A 19,119-nucleotide genomic window follows, 5' to 3' on the forward strand; every position below is an offset into this window, starting at 1 on the left:
ACTGATACCAATTATATGATATTTACCTTGTTCATTAAAAATAAAAATAAAAATATATATATTTTTAAAATATATATATTTGTTTTGTATGTGGGAAGAGGTGGGGCGGCGCCCCTAGCGCCCCTATGTGCCTGCCGTCACTGTAAGAGACTAACCACAATTGATAACATGAATAGCTATCAATGACTAGCCTACTTAAATCAGTACAGTACAACAGACTGGTACATGTGTTTACCGCTGCATTCAAAAGGATATCTGTTTAGTTCATTCTGATTCTGATCTGGCTCTTTCGTGTTTGTTTTACAGGCATTCATTCCCTCCAAACTTGATTTATAATGTTGACGAGGTGTCACTACAGTTCAGACACCAAGGCAAGGCGTGGCAGAGAAAGGATGATATGTTTTTTACTTGTGCTCAGGATTAAACTTCAAAAAGTAAATTATTACTCAATTGACCTCTAGATGGGGCAAGTTAAGCCACAAGACCACTTTCTTTTGAGTCATATTTTCATGCCCTTTGTGATAAATGCATTATTTTCATTTTCATTGAAAGAAGACATCCTGAAATAAAGGTTGTTGTTGTAATTTGAGTTCTATCTAATTTGTCCTTGTCTAGAGGAAAACATAAGTACAAATTGGCTCATCTTACCCCACTGTTACCACCTATCATATACCGCCACAACAAATATTTGCACATTTTAATGATATTTGACGAGTTGTTGACTTCACTTTGTCCCCCTTTTCTGAAACAGAGCCCCTTGATTTAAATCATGCACTGGACAAACACTCCTTGATCAACAGATTCTTTTAATAAATAATATCATCATGAAACCCAAAAACAGACGGAAAATGATTTGTGCACATCTGAACAACACATGTTTATCTTTTTTTATCATTACAGTAGCAGAAGTTATACAAAGCAGTTGATTCAAACACCAACAGGTCCAGATTACAGAGGGACTGCTTGGGGGGACGGGGGGGTTGAAGGGTCATAACCGTGGCATCCTAGTCCATGAAGCCCCCATACCTCTTCTGTATCTCGCTGCCATTCTCCCAGGCCCGTTTCAACAACCCCCCACTCTTGCTGCTCTCCACCAGCCACTCCGGCCTGCCCACCCGCCTCATGAAGCCTCCGTAGCGCTTCTTCAGCCCGCGGCCCAAAATGGCCTCCAGCAGGTCGCTCTGCGGGACCCCCTCCTCCGTGCGACGCATGAAGCCCCCGTACCTCTTCACCGCCTCCCCCCCCTGCTCGGATGCGGCGTTAAGGATCTTTAGGATCCCCAGGCGGATGTTGTCTTCCTCTTCCTGGCTTCCTGGATCCTCTGGGGAGGGGGGGGAGCGGCGGGACATGAAGCCCCCGTAGCGCTTCATGAAGCCGCCGTACTTCTTGGCCAGCTGGTGTTCTGGTGACTCCACGGCCACGTCGGCGGCTGCCATGGCGCCCGCTGCCTCCTGGTCCTGCTCCTGGTGGGGATCAGGATCCAGGGGGGTCTGGGTCTCCTCGTCCAGCAGGAGGTCCCGGCACAGGCGCAGCTTCTGGCTGTCCAACACACCCTCACACTCAAGAGAGCATGTCTGGAAAAAGGAAAACAATCTTAATTACCTTGAAAATCGATATTAACAATCCAATGTTGGCCAGTTACAACTACCTTCATCCTTATGCCTTCATTGCAATATCCTGAATAATTAAAAAGCTTAGTTGAATACTCAATTCTGATTTGATAAGGAGGATCAAGGAAGAGAAGGAAAGATTTAAAAAAACAGCGCTGGACGGCAGAGAAATCTCCAAAAGAAGACAGACAGGAAGTAAACACTAACAGGAACAGCAGAAGAAGACAGACAGGAAGTAACAATAAAGAACACGGTAATGGCTCTGCCTGTTTTTAAAGAATGGTTAGTGGAAAATAAAATGTGAACAGATTTGCCAGTTACAGAAAACCTCGATCAGTGCTGCTGTCAGTTTAACATATGTTGTTGTTGTAGTTGTTGTTGTCGCAGTTCAAGACGTTTTTTTTCTTAGCAGAAGCAATACGTTAATTTTCAAGTCAATAAAATCATTTTCAATGACTATTGTGAGGCAAGTCGTTTATTTATTTAGTATGTGGCCGTAAAATAAGTGTGATAATGTGCTTCGCATTGGGCTCCATAATCACCCTGTTTGGTGATCTTTTTTCAATAATGACCGCCTCGCTGCACATTATCCCTCACTTAATGCACCGTAAAGATTTTAGAAAACACATTCATTTCAAGATTTCTTATCTGTAGTTTTATTTTCTAATGCTCGAACCCTTAGGTTCACCTCAGTGAAAAAGTATGGCTGACTTTGAATCGGGGTAACTGCTCAGCAATCCCTAATTTGCTAAATGTTTATAGAATTATAAGTGTGTTGTGTATTTCACAGCCTTTTGTTTTACTATAACTGTAACCGTATCTTTAAATACTAGCTTTAGCTAAATTTGATCATTTTAATAAAAATAACTTTTGTAATTTGCTGAAACGATCAATAAATTGTGTCCCAATACCCCCCCACCATAGTGCTCATTATGACATTAGCATTAGCATATTCTAGGGAACTATTTAGAGGAAGAGTTCACTTTAAGTTTCCACTTTACAAGTTTATATGAGATATTAAATAACTTAAAACTAAAATCAATCTAGCGTGTATAAAATGAATTTACATTCATTTTGAAAATGATTCTCCTAATAATTCTCCCATGTCGATTGGCAAAAATAAACTGTCACCACTGAATTTGTTCAAACCTATTGGGAAGAAATTCAAATTCAATTTAGTTTATTTTACTGTCAAATGGTGAACAAAAATAACATTTGTAATCAATTATGTATTTTCGTATAGCTCTATCCATCATGTGTCATCTTCCAACCATCATTCATGAGTTAAAGCATAACAATAAGCTTCATGAACTGTTGCAGATATTGATGTAAGAAACACAAATGGCTTCTGATAGAGAAGAGCGAGAGATTACATCAGTCTTCATTCTCTATGATATCCCATAAACAGCTTCATAAAACCGTTTCTCTCTGGAAACCATCTGTCGCAGCCATTCAGTACCCTATTCCTCTAATGGAAGCTTTGCCCCCCCTCCCTTATCCCAGTCATCCTTTAACTATGTTAAGCCATATAACCTTGGTGGCAGGGGGACAATGAGACTAAAGCCATCTGCCGGCCCCCCGGGGCCACACACTGCCCACATAACCTGCCCCCAACCTCATTGGATCTCACTCATTAGAGGACACAGAGGGAATCCTGCTGAGCTTTCAGTGCCGCTGGCTTATGAAGACAGAATTAATGAAGAGGAAAATTGAATTGAGGAAATATTGGCCCCTGAGGGGAGGGGGCTATGATGCTGATGAAGCCCCCTCTAGTGGTCAGAAAGGGAATTTTACAATAAATAACAGCTGCATATAGGAAAAGGAACAGACTATGGACAGATTTCCAAGGCTGAACATCAATGTATATGTTTTGTATATGTCTATATGATTTTTTACAGGTATTGAGTTGTGCTGAAACATGTATGTAAAGGGTAAATAATCCAGGGGAATGGACCCATGTTCTTTGTTTCAAAGATCTTAAGACATTCTCAAAATCTCTAAAAGTCTTCTGCTTATAAAATGACTTTGCATCAGTTAATAAAACATGTGTATTGATGATAAGGAAACGCTGACGTCTATCATCACGTTTATACATTTATCATCAGAATTATTTCAAATTTGAAAAAACATTTAAATGGACTAAAATAAATGGATTTAAAGAAGATGACGACAAAGTGAGGAAGAGCTTAAATGAAAAAGAGGGTTAGGTTATGTATCCAGAGCTAATTGACACTCCATAATCACCACAGCAGGAACATCCGTGAATCACTACACACTGATCTATGACTGAATGTGAGGGGTTCTCATCACCTGCAGGCACCTGCTCTACAGTGTGGAGAGGGTCTGAAGCCCCTGCAGGACGCCAAATTGCTGTGGTTGAATCTGCAGCCAGAGAGGTGCCCGCCGGAGCGCAGAGAGGTCCGCCATTAGGTTCGCTGCTTTTACCGTTATTAAATCAGCTCAAAACTACATCAGGCTGCTACAGAATAACCACTTATTATAGCTCTACACATGCTCAGTTATTATTGAATAATCTGCTTTTTAAAGAAAGAAAAGTCCGGTTACCTTTTTAATAAACCTTTTTTTTGTTGTTGCAAAAGTGGCGTCTCCTATTTTATCACTGAGACACATGCAGTGCGTAACGTTAATGACTAAACTGCGTTTCCAGTTACGAGGGGAGATACAACATAATTACTAAAAATAGCCCCAGTTCGATATATCATATAAACAGCTTCACCAAATTAATGTGTTTCTTTATTTGTTATACTTCGTACGATATTATATAACCCCATGGAAAATCTTCCTCCATCTGTGTTTATGCAGATGTGTTCATGTTGAAGTAAAGCTCCCCTTATCACTCTCCGTTTCAGAGCTTTTTAATTCTATACTAGTGAAGTGTCAGAATTTCCACCGGATTAGAGCGAATATTCGGTTTTTACAGGTGGTATTCAGGATGATGGATGATTAAAGGGAGAGGAGGAATCGATGTGCAGAGGAGGAGAGGAGGAGAAATACATATGGGAGTAGAAGGACTACATTTAAAAAGGAGAGGCGCAGAAATAAAAGAGGAAAGGAGAGGAGTGGATCCTACAATACTGTTAAAAATAAAAAATAAAGAAAATCATTTGGTCGCTATCCTCATATCAGTCCGACGCTATTGTATGAATACTACTTCGGTACATGGCCAGATAGTTTAGTATTTCATATTTCAAAAAAAGAGTTTGCATGCATTATATTTCAAGTATAAAAACGGATACTTTGGCTAAAAATACAGTTGGTTACCGGACTTCTCCTTCATTAACAAGCAGAATGTTGAGTTGACATACCAAAAAGATCTTAGAAAAGGTGATATTATGAGTTGGTCCAAGGATATTTATATTTGAGCTGATAAAACAATGACTGTGTGAGCAGGAGAAGTTATTTATTTTGTTTATTTTTTTATTTGACTGTATGAATCCTAATGTCTCAGATGTGCAGTGGTAGTTACCAGAGAGGAAAGCGCGGGGTGCTGTCCCAGCAGGCGGTACACACACAGCGCGCACTCCTTCTCACACTCTGTCCCAACCACCAGCGAAACGCACGCGCCCAGCAGCAACATCCACAGGCAGCTTCTGTGTGGGGGGGCAGCCATGGACTGAAAAACAGGAGCATTCCATCCGATTCAAACTTTGTCACGAGCAACATTATTCTCCACAAACAGTCAATTAGGAAGTCATAATCGATTAGAATATTATAACAACTAGCACCAGGTTTGGGGATTACCGGATTACATGTAACAGGATCACCTAGCCTAATTAAGATACAAAAAAGGTAGGAAAAAGAAGAATATCTACTCAGATTACCCCTATCGTAAAAATTGCTTTTCTAGCAGGGTAGAAATGTTAATAACATTTTAAATGTACATAGATATCACATGCACATTGTATTTTGATTGGTTAACTGTACTATGTTGTCAAGATAATTACATTGTTGGTCTATCAGTACTGAATATACATATTGAAAGGCAGGTTCTCTTATCTTTAAACACGGAGAAGAGGGCATTTTTTTTAAATAACAATGGTTCTGTCATCTTATAGAATACACTTGAGTAAAATCCATTTCATTTATGTTGTTGTCTTTATTTGATGACAGCGTAGATAGGACATTGCACATGAATTACAAGTCAAATTAAATAGAAAATGAAACAGTAAAGATATACATACAAACAGTAGAAGATTTAAAACAGTGAGCATTTACATATAAATAGTGAAGGATATCTATAAGTAAATATGTTAATATGTAAATGTGTATGCTCATAATGTCTCTTTAGAAAATACGTGAGCGGCAGAAGTTTGTAAAAGAAGAAGTTAGTATCTTACCTCTGGTTTAATTCAAACGACCCTTAAGATTGTCCGTGCTTTCCTCGTCAGCGCGTGCCCTCGAGGCTGGAAACTGTTGAGTGGCGCGAGTCTGTGCGCCGAATATATGTGCGCGCGGCACCCTGTGTTTCACGTGGAGCGCAGGGCGGTCCTGGGTTCAGCCAATCAGAAAAAAACAACTACACACAGCACATACACACACACGTCACACAGTACCGGACCGTTCAGAGAGTCCGCGGTGAGAGAACGGTGAACTGCCACGGAGCCTCTGAGTGCTGCGGCTGGGGCTCCGCGGCTTCTTTTAAAGCACTTTGTGCCGCCTACGTCATCCAGATAATGGGCAGAGGGTGGAGGGGGTGGAAGGGGTAAATAGCGTGACGGTGTGACGTGACAAGAAAGCCCCCACGCCATCACTCCTTTCCGCACCTCCATTCTGTCACACACCGACTCCTCTGCTTTATTGCTTCTCAGGGGGTCTGTGACATAGATAATAGGCTACATGGCAATACCATGCAGGTCATGGGTGGGAATTATATTCCATGTTATTGTGTTTTCAGGTGGTGGGACTTTTTTTAGATAAGAAAACAAGCCTATTGACTATTGCTACACATGCTTTATGAATGTACTGCAGTTAGAGAGTAGAACTGAGAAGTAGTTTCTGAGATCAGTGACCATGTCTTCCAAACAATGTGTTGCTGAACGATGATTCCTCTGAATGTATTAAACCATCAGAAAATGTTACATTTCTTTCAAGAGTCAAGTATGTTTTGTCACATTCATATGCAGTGGCGTTTTCATATGTACAAAACTGATGGGGCAAGAACAACTTAGTTGTTTATATAAGCTTCTGGTGTTTTTTTAAACACGTAAACAAATAGCTGTAGGCAGTGGCGGTTCTAGCTGATATGGCGCCCTGGGCGGTGCACCTTTCGTCAGCGTTTGAGGTGTTTGCTAAATGAAGGTGACTAAATCGGTTATAGTGGTTGTTTATAACGTTTTTATTGCAGGGCTACACATTATCGTTCTGAAGTAAGACGGTTTGAAATGATTCCAATGTTAGTTGCTGAACTGACGACGAAACACAGGCAGCTAACAAGCAGCAATGGAGTTAAGGTTACCGGGATAATTTAATGACATGCTTAATATAGCCCAACTAAATAAATGAGATGATATGATATGATACTTTTATTTTTTGAGCGTTTATCTTCTTCTTCTTTAATTTTCTTTCTAGGCCCCTGATGCCTTGTGCCTTTTTTTCTCCATCACCGTATGTATTAATGTTCGACCCGAGAATCAATGCATTTCCCCCTCAAACACTGTCAACTACAGGTCAAGACTATAGCAATTTTACCGTTGTCAGTTTTTAAATGATTATTTATTGTTTCATACAACCCAGGCCAGGAAAAACATTTATCTGCAAAACTATTTATATTGTATGAATGAATTTGGTGGAATTTTGAGGTGTGAGATTAATTGTTTATAAACATCGAAAGTGATTATTTTATGGAGATAGTTTACCCGCCAGCCCCCTCTCTCTCCCCCATAGTGAGGCGACCTGAGATCATCCTCTGCCCTTCTTTGAGTGTGAGACCTCCTATCCAGCTGCCTGCTGTCATAAGGCCGCACCCCCTAAGACCCACAACAAAAATAAGACATTTTGTGCAAATTGGCGATAAAAAAACAAGAAAAACTTGTTTTTTCCATTGCTCTTGTGCCGCCCCCAGTCAAACTGCCGCCCTGGGCAACCACCCGCATGTCGCCCATATCAATATCCGTCACTAGTAGTAGGCTATCCATGGTTCCGAAAAACAGCAAGCTCATCGTCACATACAAAGAGAGAGATAGAGAGAGAGAGAGAGAGAGAGAGAGAGAGAGAGAGAGAGAGAGAGAGAGAGAGAGAGAGAGAGAGAGAGAGAGAGAGAGGGAGAGATAGAGAGAGTCACAGTATGTCATTTGAAAACGCTTGTATTGTCAAATGATATATTGTCCGAAGCCGCGATGAAGAACACTGAGCAAAACTGTCAGTGCAAACATGTATGAACACAGCGTGGGGATGTCATATTGTAATGCACCTTAATACATGCAGTAAAGGGCACCATCACAAAGAAATACTTAACAATAACAACAACAACAACGGTAATGCTTCAGCATTAAAACACCATATACTGTAAATATTAGGAAAACACAGACACACAACACCAAGGTCACAATATCAATCGATCCAGCAGAGCAATAGCCTAGGCTATAGGTAAAACACAGAAGATCAACAACAGATATGACATAAAATGAACTTACAAAAGCTGTAGTAGATGGTCAACCTCATTCATTTTCTTTCCGTTTTACTGATTTTAATGGCTATACGCTGCATTCTCTCGTCTCCTCTTCACAACTACTTTTCTCGGCACAAGTACTTACAGCCAATCAACTCTGAATTATGAGATGACGTTTTGGTGGGGTTGCCAGCACTTTACCCCACTGGTGATTATTTTTTTGCCGCATACATTGAATACAAAAAGACTCTGAGCATGCGCAGTGTAGAAAAACGACACTGCGCCCATTCACCCATTCATTTTGACAGCGAGAGAGAGGGGCAAAATCCACATTGCCCCACATCGCTCAACACTGCTCAATAGGCACACTGTGGACACTAATCAGAAGAACGCAGACTAAAACAGCAATGTAGAGACGAATCAGACGACTAATCATGATCTTAAAATATATTTCAACATATATGTTATATATATTTTTGGAATTATTATTTTACTTACTCTCTGGTGACAGTAGGTGGGGCTGCTGATTCCATAGATGTGTCTCCCATCACCTAAGACCCCTGTCTATACTCTCAACTCAGTGTTTACATTAATTAATGCAAGGAAAATCATAATATCTTTAAAGAAGAACTAACTAAAAGTCCCATTATATCAGCTGTGCAACGTTATGCAAAACGACATCATGTTTTGTATTTCATTTTGGGTATGCAAAAAGGTTTAAAATATAGCTTATACTAGGGCAACACATCCTCACTTCCAGGTCGGCCTATGTTGACGTTATGTCAAGTCCCCTGTGTCAGCTTTTTCCAACGCAAGGGGGGGCGGCCGTGTCGGCTTTTTCCAACGCAAGGGGGGCGGCCCTTAGCGTACATTTTCAACTTTCCGGGATGTCCATAAGCTTCTATATAGCTCCCTAAACATATGTTGTAGACGACTTGAGATCGCGAGCGAATGCTACCCGCAGATCCATTCTCACAGCGTTTATCAACCTTTTCCTTACTCAATATCAAGCCACACTTATTGTTTTTCTTCTTTATTTGAATTGAATAATGTAGGACTTTTATTGCCGTCAGTTATGGGGAGAGTAGGGGGTCAGAATACTGAAATCTGTATCTGTATTAATGGACGTGCCGTTGTGCGACTGTGTTATTATTAAATTATTGCAACTGGCAACGCAATAATTTACAAACTCTTCAACTACAACCCTAATTATATTTAAAAACATTTTAGAAGGCCTCACGAAATACTTTAATGTAAATAAAAATGTAAATGTGAAGGGATGTGTGTAATGTGGTGATTACATTATTCACCCACGGATCTATCGGTTGGGGTATTGTTCCGCACGGACATTTTAGTTAACCGGACTTCCTGTTGATGTGAAATACGAAAACATAAAAAAAAAAAAAATGAAAATTTATTCCGAGTTTGCTTGATTTTCTCTTTGGAGGTAATCACATAAAGGCATTTTAATACACGGTTCGGCTGCATTAAATATTACATATCTGCCGTAGTTCTCTATTTATAGAGCCCTGATGAGAAGACTTCTAGACAAACATGAACAACTGCCGCCGAAACTGAATATGTGACGTGGATCATAAATATATCAGCAATTAAACAAAATCCAAAATCCAAATTGGGATCAATAAAATGTATCTTATCTTAAGATGATCGATGGCTACTGCCAGATTTGCCTCTGAACCTTGAGAAGTGCATGTTTCAGGCTTATCAATTAACAACAGGAGGGGTCACAGACATAAGACCAGCTGTTAAATAAAGCTCGTAAGACCTTAGCTGGCATGTGGCTATATATATTAATACTGCCCATTATGGGCACAAGCAATTTTCAGACTAATGTATTAATTATATGTTTTAAATGTGAGTGTTCCTATCCCCTAAACCTCCAGGGGTGTACACAGTTTAATACTGGCAACTTCTTATTATGGGAAATATGAAAACGTCTTTTAAAACTACAACTCCCAGTAGAGACGTGCCATAGAAGTTAAACATCTTGCGAAACACACAATAGCCAGCATGTGTAGTTCTAGGGACGGGGTGGGGGAAGGGGCGACGGAGTGGACCCGCTCAAATCCAGTTTTGGACAGTCTGCCGTGGTTCCATCCCATTTCAAAGTGTTGTTCGACGCTCGGCGTAACCCTTGGCGCACACTCAAACATCCAAACACAGAGCTTGAGGACTATCACAGGGTTTGTCAAGCGAAGCGGAGAGAATACTTACTTCCGGGTGTAAAATTCTCTAAAGCAACTAGGCTACTATGAGCTGCTCCGACCCTCGGTCCTGACGGACTCCAACTTGTGTTTATTAATCAAACAAATAAATAAACACAAGGATAATTATGTGTTATTGTTGAGTAAATAACAAGTGTGTGGTTTAGAAAAGGATACAAAATTAGAAGGAAAAAACGATGAAACAATACAGATTTCAGTATTCTGAGCCCCTACTCTCCCCATAACTGACAGCAACAAAAGTCCTACATTATTCAATTCAAATAAAGAAGTAAAAACAAAAAGTGTGGCTTGATATTAAGTTAAAACAAGGTTGATAAGCGCTGTGAGAATGGATCTGCGAGTAGCATTCGCTCGCGATCTCAAGTCGTCTACAACATACGTTTAGGGAGCTATATAGAAGCCTATGGACATCCCGGAAAGTTGAAAATGTACGCTAAGGGCAACCCCCCCGTGCGTTGGAAAAAGCCGACACGGCCGCCCCCCCTTGCGTTGGAAAAAGCCCACACAGGGGACTTGACATAACGTCAACATAGGCCGACCTGGGAGTGAGGATGTGTTGACTAGGGATGTGCATCTCCATCACTGAGGCCGATGCGATGCGCATCTCAATATGTTGCCAACGATACATTAACGATACATTTGAAACACCAGGCGATGCAATACGATGAGATTAACCCCTGTTGCGATACAGTTCGATATGATTTGATTCAACATTATGCGATTCGGGGCGATACGATGCCATTCAACACGATGCAAAATAATGATACAATTCAATGTGGTACGACAGAGGATTTTGTTTTATTCCTTATATGCAGCAAATCATACATTAACAAAAAATTGCTTTATATATTTGGTTCTCTGTACTCCTACTCATGCTTTTTCTATTTTACCTTAAAAAAAAACACTTGGACCTTTCACAAACAGGCCTTTTCTAAAGTGTAGTAGTGTTCTCTGTCTCCAGAGTACAGTACAATTGTATAACACCTCACAGTTAAACAATTTAAGGATGCATTGCCCATGATTAACAATGTGCAAATAACAACTACCATAGTGCAATGCCCATACATAACTCACCAGTGCGCAGAAAGCAGTGGTTTCTATATGAACAATAAAGAATAAAAATAACCTTTCACAAACAGGTAATTCCTATATTTCAACTGTTGCCAAACGTTTTATTTGTAGGTATTCTTCGGTGCGCTGTGTTTCTCTTTCTCCTCGACTTCCAATTTTTGTTGATACCTGAGACTCTCGGCCTCCGTAGTGCGAAGCAAAGATCAAAGATCGTCTCTGCAGAGTGCTGACAGGATATGATATGAATGAATCGGTTTTTTACCGATGCAAAGAGAAAAGCAAGTACACACGGAATAAAGTATTATTATTAGGGCCGGGACTCGATTAAAAAAATTAATCTAATTAATTAGAGGTTTTGTAATTAATTAATCGAAATTAATCGCATTTTTAATCATATACAAATATTTGACCTGAGAACAGTGAGAAGATGTCAATAAAGCGTGCCGTCACACAGAGGTAATTGGAATTGCTTACCGAGGTCCAATGATCCCCAGTCAGGGCAACACATTCGGCTTTCTCCAATAAATTCTCTTTATCTTCCTTTTCATTGTCATAAAGCTGCTAGATTCTTTTTGTCATTGTCTTTCTGCATGGCAGCTCATATGTTGTGTCAGACGATGCAATCTGTAGTAACTTTTGCATCCCCTTATCTTCTACCACTCCAAGTGGTCTACAGTCGAGTGCAATCCAATGAGCTGGTTATTTTTTCAGACGTGGACTTAGTTATCCTGGCCCTGAAACCAGTCATCTGGTTGAGTGTGGGTTGGGTGTGGGTCATACTTGTCAACCCTCCCGATTTTCGCGGGAGACTCCCGATTTCATTGCCCTCTCCCGGTTTCCTCCCGGGGTCATATTTCTCTCATATTTCTCCCGATTTCTGACAAAATCAGATTTACACACGACTGTTTCCACTCGGACTTTAATACAGCTACACCATTGTTTGGTTTCCATGGTAACACGTCTCTTTAGTAGCACGCGCAACTCAAAGTCTGAGAGGGTGAGGCAGATATTCACAGAAAACAGAACAAGAATCGACAACTACTCTACTCTCTGCTCACTCCTTTCCTGTAAAATGCAGGTCCAGTCCACACATATGCTTCATCAAAGACGGTGCTACAGGCCGCAAGGCAGTGCACTTACAACTCCAATAATCATGTTAATGTTAATCTAACAGCTCCGGCGATCCACTAGCACCCCCCCCCCCCCCCCCAATTTTGCATTTTGAAATGCTCCCGATTTCTGAGGGCAACTATGGTGTGGGTCCTTGTACTCTGAGTCGGGCTAACGTCCACGCTAGCTTCCACGCTAGCTGCTATATGTTTTGCATTGAGGTGATACTTGAGGCTTGATGTGCTGCGGAGAAATGCGAATTCCTTTTTGCATAATTTGCACACAACCGTGCTCTTATCGACGCTTCCATCCGTCCGTTTTTAAAATAACATTTCCCATCCACGGGGCCAACCAAAGCGGTCTCATCAGCTTTTTCGTTCATATTTGACTATTGTTCACTGTGGTTTGTTGTTGTCTGAATTCATGAACGTTAGTTGGTGCTCCAGTATAATCGGTACGCCTGAAACTCATCCAGTGACAAACGTTCCGCAGGGCAAAAATAAGTGCGATTAAAATGCGTTAATTTTTTTAACGCGTTAATGCTTGTGTAATTAATTAATCTTAATTAACGCGTTAAAGTCCCGCCCCTAATTATTATATATTTTTATTTAATGTTTTCGTATTTTCTATCGCATGAACACAATATCCCAACGTGCATTGCAACTAAGACATCCAATCACAGAGCTTCAATGATAACTGAGGATTATGGGTAGCGTAATGTTTTCGGATTTCCAAAACTCCGAAAAAAGATATTTGTCTCTCAGAATCAAAACGGAAAAAGCACATAGTGTAGTCCTAAACGATAGCTGGGGATTCTGGGTAGTGTAGTGTCTTCTGCCATCCTTTACTCCGAAAAAATATTTGTTTCTCCGAATCAAAGGGGAAAAATACAAAAGCATTGCACACAATTTAAACCAATCAGTGGTTATATTCATCCCGCTTCCATCACATTAGTATGCATAAAAAAGTGAAAGGTCACACCTCCCCCCATTATGCAAATGAGCTAAGTCCCGCCTCCCCTTTGATCGAGGTGTGAGATCTCAAGTAGGTGTGTCATCAGAAGCCAACCTCCTATCCATCCCCACCCGCACCAATCACCGGACCTGGGGGGACAGAGCCTTCTCCGTCGCTGCCCCCTCCCTCTGGAACTCACTCCCACAACCCATCAGAGACTGCACCGACCTCACCACCTTCAAAAAACTCACAAAAACTCACCTCTTCAATCTGGCTTTTCATGTGTGATTGTTTTTGTATTATTTGACTTTAACTTTAACTATATATTTATTTGTTGTTCCTTTCTTCTCTTTTCTTTTTTTCTTCACTATTATCTGTAAAGCGTCTTTGAGCACCTGTAAAAGCGCTAACAAATTAAATCTATTATTATTATTATTATTATTATTTATTATATCCCAAGTAGGTGTGAGATCCGTCGATAGGAGGGGGTTGATGTGTATTCACAGGTGTGAAAAGCCCCCACTGTTGCGCCTTATGGTGTTTAATAAAAAATGTTTCAATCACATTAGTATGCATAAAAAGTGACAGGTGGGCCCGCCCCCAAGTGTGTGTGTGTGTGTGTGTGTGTGTGGTTGTGTGTGTGTGTGCGTGCGCGCGTGTGTGTGTGTGTGTGTGTGTGTGTGTGTGTGTGTGTGTGTGTGTGTGTGTGTGTGTGTGTGTGTGTGTGTGTGTGTGGGGGGGGGGGGGACCTTCACTCCTGAGCTATAGGTGCCTGTCTTAACACCCCATGGCCCTGCAGTCGGCCAGAGGCTGTAAAAGTCCTGGAAAGCAGGCAGGCACCTCGTTTGAGAGATGACTGTGTGTGTATTAGAGAGCCTGAGGCAGGGCCGGCCCAACCCATTAAGCGACATAAGCGGCCGCTTAGGGCCCCGCAGCCACTGAGGGGCCCCCTAGCAAAAAAAAAAATATTTTTTTTTTATCTCAGTACACCGTTGCTCTACTCTAAAGTCGCATCTAAAACGCGATCTGATCTAGCTGTGTATATTTTGTTATTTTTGATTGTTATATTCAATCCAGTGTTCGAAATGGGGGGGAGCCAAGGGGGAGCTTGGCTCCCCCGAAGAGGGAGGGAGCTCCCCTGAAGGCCGACTTTGAGATAAATAGGGGGAGCTGCATATTTGTGTCACACAGATTAGAAATGTTGAGTTTCTGTAAATAAAAGTTCTTGAAATAAATAATAGTCATTGTTCATTACAGTTTCTGAATATTTGTTTTATATTTGTGAATATTTCTGGGTGTTGCCATCTGTACGTGGCGGCGCTGCATTCTTTACGCTACTTACGTTGCTATGGTTACGGCGGCGATGCCGGCGGCGTATTTGAAATGTTCATAAAAAATGTGTGTTTAGTTGTGTTTCCATGTTTTTGTGTTTCTGTGTTTCTGTGTCTCTGTGGTTCTGTGTTTCTGTGTTTCTGTAGTTCTGTGTCTCTGTGTTTCGGTGTTTCTGTGTGTCTGTGTTTCAGTGTTTCTGTGTTTTTTCAGTGTTTCAGTGGTTTCAGTGTTTTCTGTGTTTCTGTGTTTCCATGTTTCTGTGTTTCTGTGGGGGTATAATACGCACGTTTCAATACACATGTATCATACATCTTCACTGTTACCCTCCCCTTGTTATAATGAAGACAACAGTGCATGTGAAGGACTGTAATACACATGTATCAGACATGCTCCCCTTGCTATAATGAAGACAACAGTTTTTAAAATGTAAAAAACACTTTTTTTTATTTAAAAAAAGAAAAATGTCCTATTTACATTTAAACATTTTCACACACAAAATCAATAGTTATACTGATTGTAACATCCCCAGGACCGTCTCCAGCTTAGAATTCCCCAGATTACTGGAAATATCGTGATGGAGTTTTTTCACTTCAGTCAAAATATTCATGTGTATGCTGTTTTTGACACAAAGATGCATTACATCTACAAACAGAGCATACAATGAGAGCACATGATAAACCTTTGATGTTTGTTTAATTTCTTCGGTAATGTTACAGAATGTTTCGGAAAATGAAGATTCCAGGACCACTTTAAATGTTTCGTTTACAATCGTTTCCCAATGACCAGGAATAGTACTGCCAGAACGAACGATATCCAAAATGTCTTTTAGTTTACAAACTTCAGCCATTCTGTTTACACGGGGATCACTATTCACTCTGTTTTCAATCGTCCTCATCACCACACTTATTAAAAGGGTATTGACTACATTCTGATCAATATATACGGAGCGTTTTGCATAGTAGTTCCCCATTTTTATTTTACTTTAAAGAAAAAGTCAATGTATCGAAAAAGAAAAAATCCCTGGCTTCAACCAACCGCAGGTTATTAGTCTTCTTCTTCTCCATGCAACTCGGCATGGATCTTTTCAAGTCTCTCCTTGAGGCGTCTACAATTTCTGAGATTGTGCAGAAAAGCCTCCGAAGCGCCTTGGATCCTCCAATCATCCGTGAAAATTTCTTTATCAATAAGAGTCTGGTCAATCTCAGTAATGAAGTCGGTGAGCCAGAGTCTTTTCATTAACGTGTTGTAATTGTTTCTGAAGAAAAAATCGGGCATGTCATTCAGACAATCGTGTTGCCTCTGGCCGGGGTGACTGACTCGGCATCCGTTGCATATTTCTTCTCTGTACCGATGTATCACCCCCTCCACAATATCAACCAACACTGATTTCACTGTGTCCATAAACAGAGACGTCTTGGCCCAAGGAGCAAAATAAGCAGCAGTAGTACTGCAAGATTAGGGTGGCCAGAATGGTGGTGATGATGGTAGTCCAGGAGTTTGTTCCTGGCTGCAACTCACGGGGGGAGAATTGGTCTTTCTCAGATCCATAGCTAGTTTTCAAACTGTCGTCTTAGTGGGGTCCTTAGTTTTAGATGCTTTGCTGAGTGGAGGGAGGGACTTATTGCGTTGAGTGGACGGGGAGTCATCTGTATAATTGAGAGTTTTTTTCACCAGTATAATGTCCCTCGCTGTTTGAGTCTTTTTTTTTTTTTAAAGTTATTTTTCAACTATCATTTTCAACCAAGCAGCAAGAGGTCAAATTTAAGAATAAGTAATAGTTTGTCACCATTTTACGGGAAATAGTCAGAGCGCAATGTCACATCTTAAAAACAGCTTGAACTGGATAAATGGTTAGTCTTCAAACATACCGTACGTTCTGCATGTTAGTATATCTGGCCAATTGGTTTAGACCCTACTGCCCTAGACGCATGCTCTCAATAGGGAAGTCACGCTTTGGGAAGAGGTGTTTCATTTCACAGATCAACCTTGATTCTTGTTGTGCTGGCTGAAGGAAGAGGGACGGGGGAGGACAATTCAGAGGATGAAGAAGCAGAAAAATAACTTGTTTTGTAAAACGGGCAGCACGTCAGTTTCAAGGAAAAGATGACACCGTGTTTATGCATGACATGCAAAATATCTTGAAGCCCTACAACCACAACAACAAAAAAGGTACAAGTATACAGGACTGTCTCAGAAAATTAGAATATTGTGATAAAGTTCTTTATTTTCTGTAATGCAATTAAAAAAACAAAAATGTCATACATTCTGGATTCATTACAAATCAACTGAAATATTGCAAGCCTTTTATTATTTTAATATTGCTGATTATGGCATACAGCTTAAGAAAACTCAAATATCCTATCTCTAAATATTAGAATATCATGAAAAAGTATACTAGTAGGGTGTTCAACGAATCACTTGAATCGTCTAATTAACTCGAAACACCTGCAAGGGTTTCCTGAGCCTTGAAAAACACTCAGCTTGGTTCAGTAAACTAAATCACAAGTATGGGGAAGACTGCTGATCTGACTGCTGTCCAGAGGACCGTCATTGACACCCTCCATCAGGAGGGTAAGACACAAAAAGAAATTTCTCAAAGAGCAAGCTGTTCACAGAGTGCAGTTTCAAAGCACATCCACAAAAAGTCTGTTGGAAGGGGGAAATGTGGCAGGAAACGCTGCACAACCAAGAGAGATGACCGCAGCCTTAACAGCATTGTGAAGAAGAGTCGCTTCCAGAATTTGGGGGAGCTTCAAAGACAGTGGACTGAAGCTGGAGTCCAGGTATCAAAAGTCACTGTTCACAGACGTGTCCGGGAAATGGGCTACAATAGCCGTATTCCCATGGTCAAGCCACTTCTGAACTCAAGACAACGGAAGAGGCGTCTGACTTGGGCTAAGGAAAAGAAGCACTGGACAGTTGCACAGTGGTCCAAAGTCCTCTTTTCAGACGAAAGCAAGTTTTGTATTTCATTTGGAAGTCAAGGCGCCAGAGTCTGGAGAAAGGCTGGAGAGGAGCAAAATCCAAGTTGCTTGAAATCCAGTGTGAAGTTCCCACAGTCAGCGATGGTTTGGGGAGCCATGTCAGCTGCTGGTGTTGGTCCACTGTGTTTCATCAAGCCCAGAGTAAATGCAGCTGTGTACCAAGAGATTTTAGAGCACTACATGCTTCCGTCTGCTGAAAAGCTCTATGGAGATGAGGAATTCATTTTCCAGCATGATCTGGCACCTGCCCACAGTGCCAAAACCACCAGTAACTGGTGTACTGACCATGGCATTACTGTCCTCGATTGGCCTGCAAATTCCCCTGACCTGAACCCCATAGAGAATATGTGGGGTATTGTGAAGAAGAAGCTGAAAGACACCAGACCCAACAATGCTAATGAGCTAAAGGCCGCTATTGAAGCATCCTGGGCATCCATAACACCTCAGCAATGCCACAGGCTGATTGCCTCCATGCCACGCCGCATTGATGCAGTAATCCGTGCAAAAGGATTCCCAACCAAGTACTGAGTGCATTAATGGACATTTTCAAATGTTTGATTGTGTTTTGCTGTTATAAATCTTTTTTTTTTACTTGGTCTGAGGAACTATTCAAATTTTTTCAGATAGGATTTTTGAGTTTTCTTAAGCTGTATGCCATAATCAGCAATATTAAAATAATAAAAGGCTTGCAATATTTCAGTTGATTTGTAATGAATCCAGAATGTATGACATTTTTGTTTTTTTAATTGCATTACAGAAAATAAAGAACTTTATCACAATATTCTAATTTTCTGAGACAGTCCTGTATTGTGTTAAAAATATGGCAAAAAGTCGTAATATTGTATAATGTATTGTTTCATCGAAACAGTGTTAAAATCACAAACTTGCCTTTTAGAGTTGCAGTCTTTTACAAAAATTCCGTTTTGTTAAGAGCTACCAAAACATAGTAAACATCGCAATTATTCCCAAAACAAACTCGGAATGGGGACATTGATAACATATTTTAATGTTTAATTTTCTTCAGGGCTACCGTAGTGCACATTGATGAACACTTTAAAACAAAAATAATGCCTACAAGTGTAAATGAGCAGGATTTTAGCTTTGAGCTAATTTCCATCTGTAGTCCCGTCCCATACAGCATATAAGAACATGACATTTATATATATATATATACAGCAAAAATA

General features: G+C 40.6%; 1 protein-coding gene across 1 annotated transcript; it reads right to left on the reverse strand.

Moving 5' to 3' along the window:
* Window positions 1–786: 786 nt before the first annotated feature.
* On the reverse strand, window positions 787–6,248 carry LOC307019471 (proenkephalin-A-like). Its single transcript, XM_079650421.1, has 3 exons — window positions 5,969–6,248; window positions 5,098–5,244; window positions 787–1,574 (listed from the first exon to the last, which is right to left on the reverse strand). Exons 2-3 carry the CDS (start codon window positions 5,239–5,241, stop codon window positions 1,005–1,007), a joined length of 714 nt encoding a protein of 237 aa, XP_079506547.1. The 5' UTR covers window positions 5,242–5,244; window positions 5,969–6,248; the 3' UTR covers window positions 787–1,004.
* Between the last annotated feature and the right edge of the window lie 12,871 nt (window positions 6,249–19,119).

The sequence above is a fragment of the Notothenia rossii genome (assembly GCF_949606895.1).
Source record: "Notothenia rossii genome assembly, chromosome: 9".
NCBI classification, from domain to species: domain Eukaryota; kingdom Metazoa; phylum Chordata; class Actinopteri; order Perciformes; family Nototheniidae; genus Notothenia; species Notothenia rossii.